Below are 19,832 nucleotides of genomic sequence, written 5' to 3' on the forward strand. Positions count from 1 at the left end.
TGACACACAGATTTTTTTCACTAAAAAAATACCTTATGTTGTGTTGATTTTATTTTTATTTTTTTAGAACCCACTCGCACATCATGTGAAAACCCTGGAATCCCCCGGCACGGATCACAAAACAATACATTTGGCTACCAGGTAGGGTGTGTTAAGTTGTTTTTATAGTACACAGTAGTTCAGAAGTTCTCAGACTATGATCCAGGAACCACTGATGATTAAAGGAGCACTTGCCTATGGTTTGCTAAGAACAAGATGCTCATATGGTTTTGGTTCTTCTTATTTCCAGCTGCAGATTTACATTAAAATCAGCAACAAACCCTTTAAATACTTTTCCAGTGCTAAATTCTATGCAAACCATTGTTATAGTTGCCAAACAGATGTTTTGTGATCATAAATGGGAGAGAAAGTGTTCCACATACTCTGGAACTGGAAAGCCGGTAGTCTATGGATTAATCCCTATATTAAAATGTGGTCTACACGATGAAACATTTGGAAGCTCTAGTCATATACTCAATTTGACAAACTGTGATTTGGACCCTGCAGTGCTAATGTGTACGTTGATTTTGGCAGGAGAGGTCATTTTCTTAATTAAAAAAATAAACGTAATATCCAAGTTATTCATCTCTCCAAGGCCTTGTCTACACTGGCAAGTTTCTGTACGGTAAAGCAGCTTTCTGTGGTGTAACTCCCGAGGTGTACACACTGCCAAGCCACTTAGTGCACAGAAACTGCGCAGTTTTAACGCAGTAAAAAAACCACCCTGACGAGAGGCATAGAGCTTTCTGCGCTGGGTCTATAGTGTAGACACCCTGGTTGATTACAGCGTGGCAATTGGTCTCCCAGAGGTATCCCACAATGTCTGTTCTTGCCTCTTTGGTCATCGGTTTGAATTCTACTGCCCTGCCCTCAGGTGACCATCCCTTTAATTCCTGGGGAATTTTGAAAGTCCCCTTCCTGTTTGCTCTGTGATGCGTGCAGTGGTTTCAGTGCATCTTTCTGGGTGACCATGCCTGCTGCATGCACCAGGCGATCCCCCGCTTGGAGCAATGCTGAGCTGCTGGACCTCATCAGCATTTGGGGAGAGGAGGCTGTCCAGTCCCAGCTGCGCTCCAGCCATAGGAATTATGATTCCTACTGACAGATTTCACGATGCATGAAAGAAAGGGACCATGCCCAGGATACAATGCAGTGCAGGATCAAAGTGAAGGAGCTGCAGAACACCTACCATACGGTGTGGGAGGCAAACTGCCACTCTGGTGCTGCACCGATGAGCTGCTGGTTCTACAAAAAGCTGGATGCAATACTCGGTGGCGACCCCACCTCCACTGCAAAGGCCACTGCGGATACTTCAGCGGCTCATGTGCCAGTCAAGAGTGGACTGATCCAGGAGGAGGAAATATTGGATGAGCATGTGGAGGAGGAGGGGGACCCAGAGGCAGAGCACAACTCAGAGGTCAGAGATGCAAGCAGCCAGGAGCTCTTCTCTACCCCAGAGGAGTAAACAATACTGCGTCTATAAAATGTTACATTTTGGCTTCACAGATATTACCTTGGGAGCCAAGGCTCCCTCTTTATTATCACTGGCTGAACGGCTGCGCAGAATTAGAAAGCGGACACGAAAAACTAAAGAGGACTTTCTGCGTGATGTCATGATGCACTCAGCAGCCAAAAAACAAGAATTAAAGGAGTGGCGGGACAGTGAGAAGAGGGACCGAAAGGAGAACGCAGCATGCCAGAATGAAGCCACGGAGTGGTTCTTAAACGTTATGGAGCACCAAGCGGACACACTCCAGGCGCTACTAACGCTGCAAACTGAGCAGCTCCACACCCACCCTCCCCTACAGCTGCTGTTACAAAACTCTTTCCCATGCGCCCACCAGACTCACCAACACACTCTTATCAACCTCCTGGCTCTAGTCTGGACCCGCTGCATTCCACTCCTGCCCGTCACAGTCCAGCCCTGCAGACTCCCAGTACCCACTGCAGATTAGCCCTGCTGAAGTACAGTACTTTCTGCACTGTACTCCAAAGGACAAGGTTGCATATGATACCTGGACATACACAAATCTTTAACCATCCCAGGACCCCACCTCCTCCTGGGACTCTCCCTTCCCCCATCCACCACAGAACTGATGTGTTTTTTTGTTGTCTCTCTCCTCTCGTTGTTGTTGTTTTTTTAAATTGTGTTTGAAAGCAATCTTTACTCCATTAATTGAAAGCAAACAGATCCCTTCAAAGCAACAGGCAGTTTTCTTAAACCTTCACAGTGCATCGTCTGCACCAGTCACAATCACCTCCTAGTATTACTGCACTCCCGAGCATAGAAACAAATATTACTGGCTTTCAGATTCAAATTGTTGCCTCAGGTCATCCCTAATCCTTATGGCCCCACGCTGCACCCCTCTAATAGACCTGGTCTCTGGCTGTTCAAATTCAGCCTCCAGGTACTGAGCCTCAGCTGTCCAGCCCTGAGTAAAGCTTTCACCCTTCCCTTCACAAATATTACATAGTGTACAGCACATGGCTATAAGCATAGGAATATTGTCACCGGTGAGGTCCAGCCTCACATATAGGCAGTGCCAGCGGGCCTTTAAATGGACAAAAGTACACTCAACAATGTCAAGGTTCCCCATGTATGGCTTCATAAGCCATGGCATTAAGGGGTAGGCAGGGTCTCCCAGGATCACAATAGGCATTTCGACTTCCCCTATGGTGAACTTCTGGTCCAGGAAGAAAGTCCCTGATTGTAGCTTCCTGAACAGGCCAGTGTTCAGAAAGATGTGTGTGTGTCATGCACCTTTCCAGATCAGCCTGTGTTAATGTCTATGAAATTCCCACCGTAATCCACAAGCACCTAGAGAACCACAGAGAAATACCTCTTCCAATTAAAGTACTCGGTGGCTAGGTGGTCTGGTGCCAGAATTGAAATATGTGGGCCATCTATCGCCGCCCCACAGTTAGGGAAGCCCATTTGTGAAAAGGAATCTACAATGTCACACACGTTGCCCAGAGTCACGGTCTTTTGGAGCAGGATATGATTAATGGCCCTGCACACGTCCGTCAACACAAGTCCAATGGTCAACTTTTCCACTCTGAACTGGTTAGTGACTGATCGGTAGCCATCTGGAATAGCCAGCTTCTACAGTGCAATTGCCATGCGCTTCTCCAACAGCTGGACAGCTCTCTTTCTCATGTCCTTGTACCGCAGGACTGGGGCGAGCTCATCACACAGTCCCATGAATGTGACTTTCCTCATCTGAAAGTTCTGCGGCCACTGCTCGTTATCCCAGACGTGCATGACAGTGTGATCCCACCACTAAGTGCTTGTTTCCTGAGCCCAAAAGCAGCGTTCCACTGTGGTCAGCACCTCTGTGAATGCCACAAGCAATCTCGTGTCATAGCTGCTACACTTGGCGAGATCAATGTCACACTCTTCTTGCCTTTGTAGTTTAAGGAATAACTCCTCTTCCACTTGTGACTTGTTAGTGAGAGCGAGCAGCATATTGGTCAATAGTGCAGGATCCATTCCTGGAGACCAAAGAGGCAGAAGATGCACTACACCAACCATTGAAAGATGGTGCCAAATGCGGATGGAAGCACATGGATTGCTGGGATGCGAAGCAATGTATCACAGGGCATTGGGACAGGACCTAGGATGTCCCATGACCCTCTCCACCTTCCCACAACTTTTGCGGCAGAAAAGGAAGAGATGCTCTGTGGGACAGCTGCCCAGAGTGCACCATTCTGAATACCAGTGAAAGTGCCGCAAGTGTCAACATGCTTTTGTGCAGGCAGCTGACAGTGTAAACACACAACAGTGCTTTCCCTTCAGCGTCTCTGAGCAGTGATGTAACTGCCAGCGATGTAACTCTGCTAGTGTAGACATACCCTTAGTTTTTCTTATATTGAGGAAATACTAATATAGCACCAAAACCTGAAATTGAAGGTCAGTTTTTAATCAGCAAAATTATCATTGATTTCAGTGGGATATTTCCTAGGTAAGGATTGAGTAAACTGAGTAAGGATGTCAGGATTTGGCCCGCATTTTGATAATAATATGATAAAACAGTTATAGTCAAGCCAATTTTCCTCTTGCTCACACCAAAATATATCAGGAGAGATGCCAGTGTAAAATGAATTTAAGTGAAAAGAGAATCAGTCTCAACATTCTTTAAAGAATACAGTACATAGACGATTCGTGCATGCTTTTGAGACAACAAAATGCTACGTTAGAACGTGCTTATTATATTCATTGCATTGCCATTTTCTGTAATTTTGTTGTCAAATTCCCTAGGGCCATTTGTCTGATATGTTAATCATCTGTCTTACATTCTGACAGGCCAGTCTGATCCCTCTAGATTTTTGTTTTTGTTTTTTGTTTTTCCTCTGGTGAATGGAAGCATCATTAGCATCCAGCATACAACTCTTCAAATAAACAGGCATATTGTCAACTGATACATAGTTTCTAAAACAAATGTAGCTATTGACAGGATTTACAACTTTGATCCCCAAAGTTCTAAGTGCCTTGCAGATTAATAGGGCAACGCTGTAAATGCACTTCAGCAGTGTTTAGTCCTCTCTTTCCCTGTAGGAACTGCAGCACTCCTTCTTCTGCTTAAGGGAAAGGGTTAGGAGGTAGCTCCTTTCTCTGATGCCTAGTGGGGAAGGATAAACTAAGATAACACTGCCTTGGCCACTCTGGCTAAACATAGGGGAAGGATAAAGAAGAATCCAAATCTAAATCCAAAACGCAACAGACCAGATCTTGGCAGAAAGACAATCAACATCTAGCACCATATCTAATAATATGTAGGAAGACTTTATGGATAATTAGAGAGACACAGTGAGTGAAGTAGTATATTTTATTGGCCCAACTTCTGTTGGTGATACAAGCTTTCAAGGTACACACAGCCCTTCTTCACGTACCTTGTCTCTCTAATGTCCTGGAACCAACTGCACACACAGTTATGGAGGATTAGGCAGAGCACTTTGAAGTTTTAGCAAGTGAATAATGAAGAGTTTTTGTCAGATAAAGTTCTGCTTCTAAAATAGTAGATGTTCTGCACAATTTGTACATATACAGTGTCACCAGTTAACACTAGTAGAACCAAGTTGCATACTTCATTGTGCAGCTTCTAATTAAGATCTCACATACACGGAGAAAGTTTAGGTCTGAGGCTGAATGTAAAACCCCAACGTAGAACACCTTCCACCCTCTGGTTGTTGGGTGTCAGATTACACAGAATGAACATGGCATGGCCTCTTGGCAATGCTAACCCCTAGTTATGGGTTTCCACAGTGCCAATTTCTTCCTAGCTATCCACTTCCCTGCCTGGCCAGTCCTTTTCTGTCACCAGAACTCCAAGATCAGGCTCTTTTAAGCTGGCTACACAGAGAATTATCCAGCCCTGACCTCCCCACTTTGCTGTTTTGAAGTGATCTCCAGACTTTGCATTTTATAATCTGTGCCTACAAAAAAGCCACTACCTGCCTGCTTTCCCAGGTCCCAAAGATAGAGTCTATGCACAGTGTGGGTCTCTTCTAGATCACAGCATACATGCTATCCCCACATCACAATGTAATGATGCTAGTTGGAGTTTTCCAGAGGAAAGGTTAGACAGAAATTGAGTAAGGGTATCAGTATTTGGCCCTTGCATATTAAGTTAAGCAGATGTGCATCAAAAATGCTAGCTCAGCCCTACTTCAGATACCAGCCACAGAATGTAAATAAATGGTATCATATGGTATAATTGGGATGTGTACCTGCTTTTAGGATATTATCATTCATTCCAATATTTTGTTATGTAGCAAATTTATTCTGAACACAGTATATTATATCAAGGAGATTTTACAAAGACAAAATACCTTTGTGTCACTATATAGCAACTTCATCTATAAGCTTGAAAAATAAATTGCTTCTTTGAAATGAACTGTGGGTTTGAAATATTTGTTCAGAGATATTGCTAGTAACATAGGAAATTGTTTATAGCACATTGGCCATAAGCCATTATAGCGCACCACACTGCTGAAATGAAGCAAGGATTTATTTAGAACAATCTGTCTTGCATGCGAGGCTCTGTAGTTCTATTTTTTTTCCAATTTAGGTTTTTGTGGAAATTCAGCAAGTTTCCTGCATGTTAAAGCTTGAAGAGAGCCAAAGTGCAAACTGTATTTAGAAAGAAAAATAGCCACATTACACCCCTAGTATCCTTGTATTAGCTCTTGGGTCTGTTTTATGATTCGCCATATGATATTCAATATAAAGATAAGGGAAAACCTTGTAAACTTTCTTCTTCTGTGAATTTAGTGCTTATAAAGCTATAATTTGATAGCACTGTAGAATGAAAACCTGTTTATTTCAAGATAAGTGCTGTATAGTATGGACAGCCATGTGTACACCTCCAAGTCTTCCCCCACCACTATGCCCCAATCTTGATCTGGAGCAGTGAAAGAATAGTTCATTCTCAGCCTTTAACTTCCAACAAGGATGCAAATTGTGTGAGATTATGTGATGTGCACACACATTCACAGGGAACTAAGACTACAAACTTATTTCACAGAGACCAATAATTGTGTTTATTTAGTAGCAAAGACTTTTATGCCTATGGTACTGGACTGGATTAGTAGAAGTGATGTAGTGGTGAAAGTGCCATTACCACTACTTTGAGCAACCCCGTTTTTCTGAGAGAGCCTTTATAACCATGTAGGTTTTCAGCTAGGATTCAGCTAGGGCATCAAGAGGTGCATTTTATTTCACTTCCAAAAGAATGGCCAAATGTTAATTGAGCAAAAGAGCTGATACATCAGACACCCTGGGGAATGCACACCAACCATCCCTTAAATCCAGGCATACTTGCCTTCCAAAAATATAACCTTTTATTGCTTTTGTTTGTTAAAAAAAAATACAGAGCTCTACAATAAATAACAGATGTTTAGTATGAAAAGACTGCTTTAAGTCCCTTTGTGGTCAGAATAATGACTCTAAAGATGCACCTTCTTACTCAATAGATCTGTTTCCTGAAAGTCATATCTACCAGTTAGTGATGAAAATAAGATTTTCCCACGTTTTACTTCCATTCAACTAAGAGAGGATAGAGTGAGATGGCTTCTGCTCTAGTTTGCACATGATTGTGAAGAATAGTTAACTCTGTTCTAAGTGGCTAATCTTTATTTCTGGTGCAGACAAGCAAGAAAGAAAGAACAGAGCTTCACTCTAGTTTGCAGGGGTGGCTGATAGAGAAAACATTTTAACTTGTAAAGTGAGGAACCATGAGTTTTACACAGGTAGTTATTAGATCCCATTGCCTGCCAATGAATGGATACTGGGCATCTCATTAATGTCCTATTCAGAATGTCCCATTCTGGTCTGACCACCAACAACTGCAAGCAAAACTTGTAGTATGAGCTGAGACTGTGGTATGAGCAAGACACACACTAGACTCTGTCAGTGGTGGGCAACCTGCGGCCCGCGGCCCATCAGGGTAATCTGATTGTGGGCCGCAAGACATTTTGCTGACATTGCCCGTCCACAGGCACAACCTCTCTCCCCTTTGCTGCCGTTCACCGTTCCCAGCCAGCATGTCCCTGTGGCCCACCACTTCCTGCAGCTCCCATTGGCCAGGAACGGCAAACCATGGCCACTGGGAACTGCAGGGGGCCATGCCTGTAGGTGGTCAAAGTCGGCAAAATGTCTCGTAGTCCGCAATCAGATTTCCCTGATGAGCCGCATGCGGCCCGTGGGTCGCAGGTTGCCCACCACTGCTCTATGTCCTTTAGTCAGTTTAGAGTGAATGACCTCCCACTGGAAGTTCCTTACATTATTAAGTCCTCTCTACAACATATTGTAACATAAGGATCATTAGAAGGAATGATGTGACACCAGATTGTCCAAAAAACCAACAAACTTTAATGCAGCCATCGCCCATATACAGCAGTACCTGCTTTATCTGCCTCCCCTACAGCTGGAAACCCACCACCCTACTCACCAAAAGAACACTTTGTTTCAGTTCCTATTCCCCTGCATCTGACTCTAGCCACATCCACTTACAACCCAGATTTTTTGGGAAGAGAAAACCCATTCAATATCCTGGTATAATCTGGCGACTGGAGGACCAAGAATAAAGACGGGTAGAATCACACTGAAAAAAAATAGTTCTCCTTTCCTTTCCAGCACTCATAAAAATTCAGATAGAACTCTAAGCAAATGCTTTTTGTCAGTTGTTACTTTATCTGAACTGGTTTTACCATGACTAACCAAAACTTCTGCTACTCTTAGTGAAGTGAATTTACTGCAATCTCAGATAGAAGTGTGTGTGTTTCAGTAACAATTGTTCTCATAGCTCATGCCTCCCATTTTGAAAATGTATTATTAGTAAACTTGGTTATGGTTGGGAATGGTTAATATTTATACACCTTCTTCTGAGATGAGCATCACCCCTTTGCTGAGTGGTAGCAGATATCTAGTGCTTTGCAGCTTGATTTCCCAGTGGAGAAGAAATCAGTGATGCAGAGTCTGGGTATAAAATTAGCCCAATAGTGCAGTTTAAAATAAAAAAGGAGAACAATGCAGAAATATTTTCATGTGTTGCTACTGTGTCAGGATAAAAAAAAGAGGGTTTTTAGCATTTTTAGTAGAAAAAATGTTTAGTGGAAAAATTTTGTGAATGTTATGAACAGGAATTTTCACAATATTTATGTTAGCAGTTTAAGCATTTCAGTTTCATATTCTGGGATCAGGGATTTGTGGCATAGGAAAGCTGATGCTCCTAGATGGTGAGCAAGGTGCTGCTGCAGGATGGGGGCTTGTACTTTTGAATGGGGGGCAGTGCTGTGGTGCACTGCCAGCTTCAAAGGAGAGGAATTTCCACAGCCCCACACAATCTCCAGTTCCTTTGCCTTTGAGCCAATCACTGCTTGGGGGGGAGTTGATGCCTGAGGAACTGGGTGGTAGGCAGGAGATGCAGCCTTGGGATAAAGGCAGAAGCCACAGTATGAGTGAGTTTCCTTTGCCAGTGTTCCTCTAGATCTTGGAGACCCAGGATTTTTGCTGCAGTCAAACCCAATGGGTATGACTCTTCAGGCACTCCTTAAGGACCAACTTCCTGTTTGCACATCTCTGGTTTGAGCAGGACTACATTGTACAGAACTTGAAATAATAGAATCATACAAATCTAGGACTGGAAGGGACCTCGATAGTTCAGCTATCCCAGTCCTCTGCACTGAGGCAGGGCTAAGGATCACTGTCCCTGACAGGTCTTTGTCTAACCTGTTCTTAAAAACTCCAATGACAGCTGTTCCACAACCTCACTAGGTAATTTGTTCCAGTGTAACTACCTTTACAGCTAAGCCATTTTCCCTAATGTCTAACCATATCTCCCTTGCTGCAATCTGAACCCATTACTTCTTGTCCAGTCCTTCATAGATAAGGAAAACAATTTATCACCCTCCTCTTTTATGTACTTGAAGACTTTTATTGTGTTCCCCTTTCAGTCTTCTTTTCCGAAGACTACACAAACCCATTTTTTTCAGTCTTTCCTCACAGGTCATGTTTTCTAGACCTTTAATCCTTTTTGTGGCTCTCCTCTGGGTTTTCTCCAGATTCTACATCTTTCCTGAAGTATGGGTGCTGGCACTGGACACAGTACTCCATCTGAGGCATTATCAGTGCTGAGTAGAGCAGAAGAATTACGTTTCATGACTTGCTTACAACACTCCTGCTACTGACGTTCACTTTTATTTTTTCAATGGTATTACATTGTTGACTCATATTTAGTGTCTAAACCATTGTAACCTCAGATCATTTTTTGCAGGACTCCTTCCTATTAATCATTTCCCATTTTGAATTTGTGAAGTTGATTGTTCCTTCCTAAGTGGAATACTTTGCATTTGTCCTTATTGAATTTCATCCTGTGTGTTTCAGGCCTTTTCTCCAGTTCATCAAGATCATTTTGCATTCAACTCATATCCTCCAAAGCAATTCCAACCCCTCCCAGCCCACAAACTTTATAAGTATACTCTCTATGCCATTATCCAAATCACTGATGAAGATATTGAACAGGACTGGACCAAGGACAGATCCCTGCAGGACCCCTGTTGATACACCCTTCCAGTTTGACTGTGAACCATTGATAACTACACTCTGAGTATGATTTTCCAATCAGTTGTGTACCCACCTAATATAGGTTCATCTAGACTGTATTTCCCTAGTTTATTTTTGAAAATGTCATGTGAGACAGTATCAAAAGCCTTACTAAAGTCAAAATAGATCTACTGCTTACCCCCTATCCACAAGACTTGTTACCCTGTCAAAGGAGGATATTAACTTGGTTTGACATGATTTGTTCTTGACAAATCCATACTGACTGTTACTTTTCTCCTTATTATCTTCCATGTGCTTACAAATTGATTGTTTAATTATTTGCTCTGTTATCTCTCCGGGAAGTGAATTTAAGATGACTAGTTTATAATTCCCTGGGTTGTCCTTATTCCTCTTTTTTATAGATAGGTACTATATTTGCCTTTTTCTAGTCCTCTGAGATCTCTCCTGTCTTCCACAAGTTCTCAACAAGAATTGCTAATGGCTCAGAGATCTCTTCAGCTAGTTCCTTAAGTGTTCTAGGATATATTTCACCAGGCCCTGGTGACTTGAAGGCATCTAACTTGCCTAAGTAATTTTTAACTTGTTCTTACCCTATTTTAGCCTAAGATCATACCCCATATACACTAATGTTCACTGTATTAGTCATCTGATCAGTTCTTGGTGAAAACTAAAACAAAAAGGGAATTTAACACTTTGATCAGTGCTGTATTTTCAGTAATTGTCTTTCCCTCCTCATTGAGTAATGAGCTTACCCTGTTCTTGGTCTTCCTCTTGCTTCTAATGTATTTGCAAAATGTTTTATTGTTACCCTTTAATCATATTTTGTCCCTTGGCCTTTCAAATTTTGTCCCTACATGCTTGTGCTGTTTTTTTTTTAATATTTATCCTTTGTCATTTGACCTAGTTTTCACTTTTTGTATGACTCTTTCTGATTTTCTATATTAGAATGTTGATTGAAGATTACTATGGAGCATAAAGTGGATAGAATTCCTGATAGGTTTCAGAGTAGCAGCCATGTTAGTCTGTATCCGCAAAAAGAAAAGGAGTACTTGTGGCACCTTAGAGACTAACAAACTTATTTGAGCATAGGCTTTCGTGAGCTACAGCTCACTTCATCGGATGCAAGCAGTGGAAAATACAGTGGGGAGATTTATATACACAGAGAACATGAAACAATGGGTGTTACCATACACACTGTAAGGAGAGTGATCAGGTAAGGTGAGCTATTACCAGCAGGAGAGTGGGGGGGAGGAGGAGCGGGAGAACCTTTTGTAGTGATAATAAAGGTGGGCCATTTCCCGTAGTTGACAAGAATGTGTGAGGAACAGTGGGGGAGAAATAAACATGGGGAAATAGTTTTACTTTGTGTAATGACACATCCACTGACAGTCTTTATTCAAGCCTTAAGTTAATTGTATCCAGTTTGCAAATTAATTCCAATTCAGCAGTCTCTCGTTGGAGTCTGTTTTTGAAGTTTTTTTGTTGAAGAATTGCCACTTTTAGGTCTGTAATCGAGTGACCGAAGAGATTGAAGTGTTCTCCGACTGGTTTTTGAATGTTATAATTCTTAACGTCTGATTTGTGTCCATTTATTTTTTTGTGTAGAGACTGTCCAGTTTGGCCAATGTACATGGCAGAGGGGCATTGCTGGCACATGATGGCATATATCACATTGGTAGATGTGCAGGTGAACGTGCCTCTGATAGTGTGGCTGATGTGATTAGGCCCTATGATGGTGTCCCCTGAATAGATATGTGGACACAGTTGGCAACAGGCTTTGTTGCAAGGATGGTTTCTGGGTTAGTGTTTTTGCTGTGTGGTGTGTGGTTGCTGGTGAGTATTTGCTTCAGGTTGGGGGGCTGTCTGTAAGCAAGGACTGGCCTGTCTCCCAAGATCTGTGAGAGTGATGGGTCGTCCTTCAGGATAGGTTGTAGATCCTTGATGATGCATTGGAGAGGTTTTAGTTGGGGGCTGAAGGTGATGGCTAATGGTGTTCTGTTATTTTCTTTGTTGGGCCTGTCCTGTAGTAGGTAACTTCTGGTTACTCTTCTGACTCTGTCAATCTGTTTCTTCACTTCAGGAGTTTGTAAGAATGCTTGATAGCGATCTTGTAGGTGTTTGTCTCTGCCTGAGGGACTGGAGCAAATGCGGTTGTATCGTAGAGCTTGGCTGTAGACAATGGATCATGTGGTGTGGTCTGGATGAAAGCTGGAGGCATGTAAGTAAGCATTGCGGTCAGTAGGTTTCCAGTATAGGGTGGTGTTTATGTGACCATAGCTTATTAGCACCATAGTGTCCAGAAAGTGGATCTCTTGTGTGGACTGGTCCAGGCTGAGGTTGATGGTGCAATGGAAATTGTTGAAATCCTGGTGGAATTCCTCAAGGGCTTCTTTTCCATGAGTCCAGATGATGAGGATGTCATCAATGTAGCGCAAGTAGAGTAGGGGTGTTAGGAGATGAGAGCTGAGGAAGCGTTGTTCTAAGTCAGCCATAAAAATGTTGGCATACTGTGGGGCCATGCGGGTACCCATAGCAGTGCCGCTGATTTGAAGGTATACATTGTCCCCAAATGTGAAATAGTTATGGGTGAGGACAAAGTCACAAAGGTCAGCCACCAGGTTTGCCGTGACATTATCGGGGATACTGTTCCTGACGGCCTGTAGTCCATCTTTGTGTGGAATGTTGGTGTAGAGGGCCTCTACATCCATCGTTGCTAGGATGGTGTTTTCAGGAAGATCACCAATCGATTGTAGTTTCCTCAGAAAGTCAGTGGTGTCTCAAAGATAGCTGGGAGTGCTGGTAGCATAGGACCTGAGGAGGGAGTCTACATAGCCAGACAATCCTGCTGTCAGGGTGCCAATGCCTGAGATGATGGGGCATCCAGGATTTCCAGGTTTATGGATCTTGGGTAGCAGATAGAATACCCCTGGTCAGTGTTCTAGGGGTGTGACTATGTGGATTTGTTCTTGTGCTTTTTCAGGGAGTTTCTTGAGCAAATGGTGTAGTTTCTTTTGGTAACCCTCAGTGGGATCAGAGGGTAATGGCTTGTAGAAAGTGCTGTTGGAGAGCTGCCGAGCAGCCTCTTGTTCATATTCTGACCTATTCATGATGACGACAGCACCTCCTTTTTCAGCCTGAGTGTTTACATGATTTGTCATTGATTCTTGATCTTGAACAAGTTACTTAGTCCAATATTTTCATATTGGATCCCTAAGCAGCCTGATATGTAACTCTCCTTGCTTTCTGTGGGAGCCAGTGGAATTTCCTCTACTCAGCATCTCAAAAATTATGCCACTGTGTTTACGTGCAAAATATGGGTGAAAGTAAAGGGGGAAAGGGATGTATCCAGCTCTTTCCTTCATAGAAAATTGTTGATTCCTCTTCAAAAGAATGTTTCTGAAACAAAGAGGAGAATAAGTAGATTCATATGTCATTTGCATTGAAATGTTACAAATGTGTTTAACACAGTGGTATTGATTTGGTGGCTGGAGCAGGAGCAAAAGGATGTTTGCTTCATAACCAGAATGCCAAAATATTGTTTGATTGACAGATATCAAATAAATAGAACAGGTATAGAAGAAACCTTGGTTCAAAACTGTTCATTTGAAGAAATGGAGAGCTGATGTCCACTAATCTGTTATAAGAGTAACACGTATTGCCAAGCAATCTAGTATAGTTGATTGGATTCAATGCTAGTTTATCAGATAAAAGAGCATTAATATTGCAATTCAATGTAATTTCAATAACTGTCAATAGTGTTTTCCTAGTATGTATTTCATTATGAAAACCTGATTTGCTGCATCTCTTTAAAGTAATTATATAGTCCAGTGGATATTGTAAAGGAAAAAAAAGTTTCTATTAATTCACATACAAGTACTATGCATAGCTCATGGGTTATTATTACATTTCACCATGATGAGAATACTGAGCTGAAATGGAATTGTACTATAAAGTTTCGAATAATTGTTTATAGTAGTGAAGCACTATGGTTAACGGGATTCAGTTGTTACGAAAGATGTGCATATTTTACCTTTTGGGGATCAAGAACTTTTATCAAGCCTTTTAAACTTAATCAAAATTTAAAAAAAAATGTGAATGCACTGTGCTATGGAAAGTTAGTGCAAACTCAACAACCTCTCCTTCAAACATGCATCAAAAGATACACAGCTCACTAGATGGCACATTTGACCTGTGACGTCTGTATCTAAAGATGTTTAAGCACAAGTGTATATGAGTTAACAATTCTCAGTGTATAATAAATGGCCCTGTACTTAGTGTATTCAAAAGCGATGATACTGCGAGCATTCAGACACTATTTTTGCTTCACTTGCAAAGAATCCTTTCCTTTTTTTTTTCAAATTATCCATTCCAAGCCTAAACAAATGATGAGCTCGAGGAGTTAAGAGTGTAGATTTTCATGTATTCACATTGTTATCTATTAAACATATGGATTTTTTTTTCTCTTCTTGTAGTGAGAGAGTAAAGTTAAACACCATAGAGCTCAAAGCTAAAAGAAAATGCTTGAACCATGGAGGCTTGAGTCAGAAGGAACTAGAGCTGGTCAGAGAAATTCCAGTGAAACATTTTTCATCAGAATTTGCTGATTCCTTCCAACAGAAACATTTGACATAATGGTTCAATTTCAAAGAAGTTTCAATGAAACCCACTGCCACAAAGGTTTCAAAACCTGCCTGATTTCCTGCCAGCACACTGACCGAAATCCGTGGCAGCCCCTGACAATGTGACAAGGAGATGAGAGCCTGGAAGGGCTGGCTCCCAGTTTGTGATTCCTTGGCAGTCTGGGCTCCCAGGCTCGCAGCCCTTTGGCAGCCAGAGCTTCCACGGCTTCCAAGATCCCACTACATAAACTGTCCCAGAGTTAGGGCTCCATTCCCTTTCACTGAGATTTCTGAAATTTGAGGGTTTACTTCCAAAGTACCAAATCCTCCACAGAATGGAATTCCCTTTTTCTGCCCAGCTCTTGAAAGGACTTCACAGCTCATCTTATCCATCCTGCATTCTGTGTAGGAGTTTTCCCTATTGATTGTGGAACAATTTATATTTCCTTGTGATAACATCATTGTACTTTCACTTTTTCATTAGGTGGGAAATGTTGTTCAATTTCAATGTAAAAAAGGACACCTTCTCCAAGGTTCTACAACCCGAACTTGCCTCCCTGATCTTACGTGGAGTGGGATTCAGCCAGAATGTATACGTAAGTAATGGGGATAAATATTTTTCTGTTAGTCTTGGATGGAAATAGTTACCCATGATAGGTTTCTTAAATTAACTTCAATGTACTATATTGTTGAAAAGTAGTGAACAATAATAAACTAAGTTTTGGTTTTCCTATGTCTATAACGGTTTGTAGAACTGTGAAAGATTAAAATAATATTTTACTCAATTTATCCATATTCATGTGATTTTAATCTTTCACAGTTCTACAAGCCGTTATAGACATAGGAAAACCAAAGCTCTGTTTATTATTGTTTATAGTTGATTGGATACAATGCTACTTTATCAGATACATGAGCGAGGGTGAGAGTGTGGCTGCAGGAGGGGTAGAGGAAAGGAAAAGGGATCATGGTAAAACTCTGTGCTGCCCTAAATTGCACTGGGGATGGGCAGCCCTGAATCAGGGAGTAGCCCCCTCTGCACTTCATCCAAGTGGAACATCAAGGCCACTAAGTTTTGTCTGAGGTTTCAAAGCATATGCTCCAGTATTAATAGTAAGAAATTGTTTGCACTGCTTTCCTAGTACCCAGTGCTGATACTTTGAAAAAGGGCAGTGTGGTAATTTGTTAAGGTAACAATAATTAGTCATATCTGAAAGAGAGAGGAAGTTCTTTCTAAGTCAGGGAAGCTGTTTCTGTCCTAGGCGACTATGCATTCTCTTAAGACTTATGCAAACTATTGTCTTGTAGTGCTGATTCATTTATACTGTAATGTCACAAGTAATGCCTTCCAGTTCTACAAACAGCCTGAAAACATGCCATCTGCGATGGTCATAAGATATGTCATAACTCATAACATAAGATCAGCAGGATGAGAACCAAACATTACATGGATGGGAGCATGCAAGGTTGCTCTGTGACTTGTGTTAGTGATTCAGTAGGTGACACTCTTCCCTCTGAGTGCTGAATCAGTGCTCAACTGCAATGAAAGGGGGCACTCTTCTGTTGAAGGTGCCATGTTTTGGATCCAGTGTAAAACTAATGTTTCAGACATCTGTACCAAGATGTTTTTCTCAAAAGTAGGTTCATTAAGAGTCATTCTGGGTAATTTCTACCCAGGATAATTACAGTCTGTTTTACCTAAAATTACTCCTTGTAACTTCAGGGTGACTCATTATTTTTCTTTGAGTGATTGCACATGTCCATTCCACTTTGGGTGTTTGTGCACACCATGTACTAGCAACAGGGATTTACCCCTTAGCGTGCTCCCGGTGCTGTCTCATGCTGCTCCATGATGGTATAAAGGGCAGAGCCACCCCCAACCTTTTTCAATTCCTTCTTACTGCCTGTGATGGTTATCAGAGTGTTCTACCTACCTACTGCAAGTGTTTCCCTAAGAAAGATGGACGCACTTGTCTTCACTAGCAACATTAAAGCACTGCCGTAGCAGAGCTTTAACGTGGTGGTGTAGGTGCGGCTCCAGAGAGAGAGCTCTCCCTGCGCTCTGAAGAAACCACCCCCACAAGGGGAATAGCTCCCAGTGCTGGTGCACTGTCTATGCTGCCACTGTACAGCACTGAAATTTGCCACGCTCAGGAGAGTGTTTTTTCAGACCCTTGAGCAAGAAAGTTTCAGGGCTGTAAAGTGACAATGTAGTCAAGGCTTTAGCATTTCTATTAAATATAGCTGGTATTTGTTAATAGTTCATAGTTTTCTACTTGTAGGTTTCCTTTTTAAAAAAAAATAGTGTACTCAGTGTACACTTCAGTTCATGCCTGTTCTGGATACCAATGCCTGGTGCTGGAGCATGCTCTGGTTTCTGGACTTCAAACCTTGTGATGGCTGCAAGAAGCTGATGCCAGTCAGTGACTTGCTCTCCAGGTGCCTGCAGTGCTTAAGAGAAGCCCACGTCAGGGACACGTGCCAAAGATGAAGGAACTTTAAGCCCAGAATTAAAAGGGATAGGGAGGTCAGACTAAAGCACTTTCTTGCACAGGCAACCCCCAGCAGCCACCCTTGGAGCCTTCCTATTCGGGTCAAGTACTGGATGCCTCTCCTTCAGTTAACAGCAGTACTTCTGTCATGGCAGAGTCTTTGAACAAATCTCCTTATCTAGTACCAAAGAAGAAGCAGCGGGAGACTGTATCAAGGGATCCATCGTCAAGCAGATCAAGGTCCCCAGCACCAGAGACCAGCAAATAAGCTGGGAAGGAGGGTAGAGTGCACTCGGTGTCAAGGCACTCCCCTGTGCAGACTGCACCTCGGGGGAGAGAAGGTTGTCAACTTTTACACCAGTACTTGTGCTGTTCAGACTGACCTCTAAGGGAGCACCATCCTGTTCAGTGATGCCATCATCTGTAGTTTAGCAGAGATTTTTCCTGTGCCATCAATGCCTGAAGCATATGACATAGAATGTGATCTACTGAGTCTCTTGGTGCAAACTCTGCTGGCAGTTCAAGAGACAGCTCACCCAGTACTAGCAGACACTCATGGGGATTTGCCAGCTACTAGAGTTCAGCCCCTGGTACTGTGGGCACTTCTGCACACTCTGGTACTCCCTTGTATGGCATCACCAAGAGGCAAGCCAGCAATGATTTAGCCAAGGCAGTCCTCTCCAGACCTTTTCACATTACCCTGGCACAAAGAAGCACCCTACCTCCCTGGTCAAATGACTCAGGTTCATCACCAGAGTTGGAAGTTGGATCTTATGTGTCGCAGCCACATCACATAAGCAATCGCTCTCCCCACCCTGGTATCCACTGGAATTTCTTCATTGGTTGGCTAACAGGGAGCCATGGTCGGGAAGAAATTGGGTTTTGGTGCCATATCAATGACCGTATTGGAACCTGTGGGGATTTCCTCCTGCCTGCAGATCTTCTCCGCAACCCGTCCCCTCTACATCCTCCAGCAAACAGCACAAAGTGGTGCAGAGCTGCAGGAAGCCGCTCCAGGTACTGAGCTCAATCTGCCTTAGTGAATCCCTCTTAGGAAGAAAAGGGAAGCTCCACCTCAGCCAGCCATGTGTCCCTCTTCCTCATCGGCTGACGAGGTGGTAATGACTGGTGTTTCCTCCCATATGATTACACAACTCACCAGGACATCTTAAATAGGGTGTCTTCCTCCGTAGATGTACAGGTGGAAGTAATTCAGGAGAGCTCACGCAGATTGGTTGATACCTTGGAATCTTCTCAAGTGATGTTCCCCATAAATAAAACTGTTCTGGGACCCACAAAAGTATTGTGGCAAATGCCATCTTCCATCAGAGGAGGTATTATGCGGGGGGGGTTAACATTTTTACACCCACCATCACGTTCTTTGGTGGCCTGAGCTGTTAACAAAAGAGAGTGCCAGAGTCAGCAGGCATCTACCTGCAAATCAAAAGATGCAAAGAAGTTTGGTATTATTAGCAGGAAAGTTTGTTTGACAGCTCTACTACAGCTCCAGATTTCTAATCAGCTAGCATTGCTTGGAACTTATGATTAAGGCTACGTTTTAGTCACGGGTATTTTTAGAAAAAGTCATGGACAGGTCACGGGCAGTAAACAAAAATTCACGGCCCGTGACCTGTCCATGACTTTTATTATATACCCCTGACAAAAAATTGGGGGGGGGGAAGCGGCAGCTCGTGGGGATGGCACTGGGGAAGCTGTGGGTGCTGGAAGGGGGCAGCCCAGGGGGCGCTGCAGGTACTGGGGGGATGCCGCGGGTGCTGGGGGGGGTGCATAGGTGCTGCGGGTAGGCAAGCTCCACAGGTGCTGGGGTGCGTGGCCCAGGGGATGCCACGGGTGCTGGGGAGGATGGGGGGATGCAGCTGGGGGGGGCTCAGGTGCTCAAGGGGGCACCGTGGGTGCTGGGCGGAGTTCTAGGAAGCTGCCACCCCAGCTCCTTACTCCACATGCTGCCTCCGTTCTGCCACAAGCCCCGGTTCTGCAGCTCTCATTGGCTGGGAACCACAGCCAATGGGAGATGTGGGGGCGATACCTATGGGTGGAAGCAGCACATGGAGCTTGGAGCTGAGGGAGGGGAGTTGCTGTCACCCTTCCGGGGAGCCCCCCCCCCAGGTAAGCACCACCTCGTGCCCCAGCCCTGCTGCTGGGTGGTAGTGGGGGGGGGCAAGACTGCCCCAGCAGCAGCCAGTGTGACTGGTCCAGGGGGTGCCTGAGCTGCTCAGGGGGCTCTCGGGCCAGCCGCACTGGGCTGCTGCAGAAGTCACAGAGGTCACAGAAATCCATGACTTCCGTGATCTCTGTGACAAACACGGAACCTTACTTATAATTTCTCCCTATGGAACAATATATTAAAATTTACAGACAAGCTGGTAGAGGAGCTGAAACAAAAAGTTTCTTGCAGTAGTGGATAAGGAAAAAATGGTGGCCAGGATCTTGCCTCAGGATGCATTGGATGCTGCATCAGCCATTAAAATACAGAGATGTTCATGGCACCAGTTATCAGTTCTTTTTCAGGAGGTCTAACAAACCGTTCAGTATCTCACTTTTGAGGGACCAATGCTTTTTTTCCCCAACAGACTGATGACAAGCTTCATAGCCAAAACGACT

General features: G+C 43.4%; 1 protein-coding gene and 1 long non-coding RNA gene across 6 annotated transcripts in view; one reads left to right on the forward strand and one right to left on the reverse strand.

Annotated features, from left to right (window-relative positions):
* The window catches only part of CSMD3 (CUB and Sushi multiple domains 3), a 1,204,651-nt gene that overhangs the window by 1,156,080 nt on the left and 28,739 nt on the right, over window positions 1-19,832 (forward strand). For all 5 annotated transcript variants that reach the window (XM_073330296.1, XM_073330291.1, XM_073330295.1 and 2 more), the window contains 2 exons: window positions 68-141; window positions 15,206-15,317. In XM_073330296.1, coding sequence (XP_073186397.1) covers window positions 68-141; window positions 15,206-15,317 — 186 coding nt within the window. The remainder of the gene's footprint in view (window positions 1-67; window positions 142-15,205; window positions 15,318-19,832) is intronic.
* Window positions 8,653-19,832, reverse strand: part of LOC140906419 (uncharacterized) — a 44,589-nt gene continuing 33,409 nt past the window's right edge. The window contains exons 3-4 of the long non-coding RNA XR_012157108.1: window positions 18,370-18,644; window positions 8,653-13,498 (exon numbers count right to left, since the gene is read on the reverse strand). This is a non-coding gene — a long non-coding RNA (uncharacterized lncRNA). The remainder of the gene's footprint in view (window positions 13,499-18,369; window positions 18,645-19,832) is intronic.

The sequence above is a fragment of the Lepidochelys kempii genome, chromosome 2, assembly GCF_965140265.1.
Source record: "Lepidochelys kempii isolate rLepKem1 chromosome 2, rLepKem1.hap2, whole genome shotgun sequence".
NCBI classification, from domain to species: domain Eukaryota; kingdom Metazoa; phylum Chordata; order Testudines; family Cheloniidae; genus Lepidochelys; species Lepidochelys kempii.